This window comes from Vigna umbellata, chromosome 7 (assembly GCF_029865625.1).
Source record: "Vigna umbellata cultivar VRB3 chromosome 7, Vumbellata_1.0, whole genome shotgun sequence".
Lineage (NCBI taxonomy): Eukaryota > Viridiplantae > Streptophyta > Magnoliopsida > Fabales > Fabaceae > Vigna > Vigna umbellata.
Genome location: NC_142171.1, coordinates 37,670,438 through 37,672,889, shown reverse-complemented (window position 1 = coordinate 37,672,889; position 2,452 = coordinate 37,670,438). Strand labels below are relative to the sequence as shown.

At 36.8% G+C, this 2,452-nt stretch overlaps 1 protein-coding gene across 1 annotated transcript; it reads left to right on the top strand.

Annotated features, from left to right (window-relative positions):
• Nucleotides 1-326: 326 nt before the first annotated feature.
• Nucleotides 327-2,052, top strand: LOC148195912 (protein BASIC PENTACYSTEINE4-like). The gene is made up of 2 exons (XM_088094073.1): nt 327-799; nt 895-2,052. The coding sequence occupies exons 1-2, from the start codon at nt 731-733 to the stop codon at nt 1,762-1,764; spliced, it is 939 nt and encodes a 312-aa protein (XP_087950199.1). The 5' UTR covers nt 327-730; the 3' UTR covers nt 1,765-2,052.
• Nucleotides 2,053-2,452: the final 400 nt, after the last annotated feature.

The following is a 2,452-nucleotide window of genomic DNA, read 5'->3' as shown; positions in this document are numbered from 1 at the left end:
ATGTTTTTAAGTGCATAACACATGAGTCTGTTGGAAGTTTTAAAGTCTGAAAGTTCTAAATGTTTGGGCATTGCCTTTTTCCTTGTGCTAGAATAAAGGATTGTGGTTAGGTATGGATTTGACTAAGTTATTTCTGTTCAAGCTTTGATGGTCCTTTTAAATGCCAAACATTTAAATGAAGAGTTTATATCTAGTTAATTACTTTTTTTTTATTAATGTCTATTTCTCAACGTTGCATCATATCTGCTTTATAATGTACATTGGTGTTTGTGGTATGTAAAAAATTGTCATTTTGGTTAAATGAATTTTATCTACAAGCAACAGAAATTAAGTTTTTCACTGTCTACTTTCCACCATATAAATCTATAGTTGATAAAATTGAAACAGGGAAGGTTGAGTGCAGTTCTTGTTGGAGACTGGTGGAATCTCCACTTCACGCCTGAGTTTTTGTTCAATAAATGGTTTCTTTGTATCTACTTCTGTCTGTAGTGTGCAAGATAAAATAAAGAACTATTTAGCAGTCAAAGTTTGCTAAATTCTTTTCAGATTGTATTAGAACAATGTTTGGGAACGTTGATGTCTATTTTCTTTGCTTATTGACCTAATGCTACACTTTTTCTTTTCTCATTGTTAACAGGAGTTTCCTTTCACCTGAAGATTGTTGATTAATTAAATCCATGATTTCTTGACTTCAACTATCACATCTGTTGCAAAATCCTCTGGATGAAAAATGGAGGATGGCCGTCAAAATGAAAATGACAGACATAAGATGGACTACTACAGAGGACCACATTCCATGGTAAATAGAATACATGAATTTGTGATCTTTCTTTTTTTCAGCTTTGCACTACTGGTCACTTTATTCATTAGTTGAATTGGATTTTGCATTTGCAGTGGAATACTGGTTCCCAGCATCAAGTGAAAGAGCCAAATGCACTGGTTATGAATAAGAAGATTAGGTCCATTTTGGCTGAAAGGCAGGCTGCTATTCTAGAGCTTGAACTGGAGGCTGCAATATCTGAAAAGAATGAAGCCTTGGCTGCTCGAGATGAAGCCATTCGACAGAGGGATGAAGCACTTGTTCAAAGAGATAATGCTATTTTGGAACGGGATAATGCCCTTGCAGCTCTTCAGAGTCGGAACAGTTCTGTTACCTTCCCTTTTGGCAGTGGAATTCAATGTGGATCAAAACGAATTCATCATTCTTCAAACCATCTGTGTATCATGTCTGAAGCTGCGTACAAAACAAAGGATGCCTCCCCAATTACAGTTATACCTTCTGAAGTTGTCAAATCTCATCAAGCAAAGAGAACAAAGGAGAACAAGGTCATTGGTTCTAAGGCATCAAACCCACCCTACAAAGTAAAGAAAATGGGCGAGGATTTAAACAGGAAGGCTTCTTTTGAAGGTACAAAAATCCGATCTGAATGGCATAGGCAAGATGTTGGCCTGAATTTGGTTAAATTTGATGAAACTACCATGCCAGTTCCAGTTTGCACATGTACTGGCATACCACGACAGTGCTACAAATGGGGGAATGGTGGATGGCAGTCATCTTGTTGTACCACAACATTGTCTATGCATCCATTACCACAACTTCCAAACAAACGCCATGCTCGCATTGGAGGACGAAAGATGAGTGGAAGTGTTTTTACCAGACTTCTCAGCAGGTTGGTGTTAGAAGGCCATGATTTATCAATACCACTAGATCTTAAGGAGTATTGGGCCAGACATGGAACCAATCGCTACATCACCATCAAGTAGCCTCCTGAAATTTGTCAGTATTGAGTAGGTTTCATTTTGAACCTCTTGCAACAGTTTCATTTTGAACCTCTTGCAACAACTGACCTCTAGTTGAAATCATGCCTTGACTGGTATGCTTGACTCTTGGGAACATGATATGACTTTTCAGTAGAAGGTACCCCATACGTAGTCACTGATTTGGCTAGACTCAACTTTGATCCTTATTATAAATGAGATACCTGTAAAGTATCATGTATACATGTGACTTTCTAAGTAACTAGGGGTAGACCCTTTTGGTTCCCACCATGTTTTCTGCTTTGTCTGTCCACTGTGAATACGGTGTACGAAACTTTCTCCATCTTTTGTTTTTTAATCCTTTTATCAATCGTCATTTACAAAATTCCATGATTAAATTTTCCACTTTCAGTCAACATAAAATTTCTGCAGAGAAACTGTGTGATGAGACACTTTAATTGCTTGTAATTGCTTTTGTTCAAGTTTGGTAAGGAGTTACAACAATCTTTCTAGAAAAATGGTCACAAACACAACGAATTGTTTTTGTTTGTGTAGTCTGGAGAAAGGTATTCTTAAAGATGAAATTGCTTTTCTGTAGTATTGGGGAAGGGTATTCTTAACGATAAAATTTATTAGAGAAAGTCTTGAATTTAAAACGTATATGAAGGCTAGTTGACACGATCTGATAAGAAAA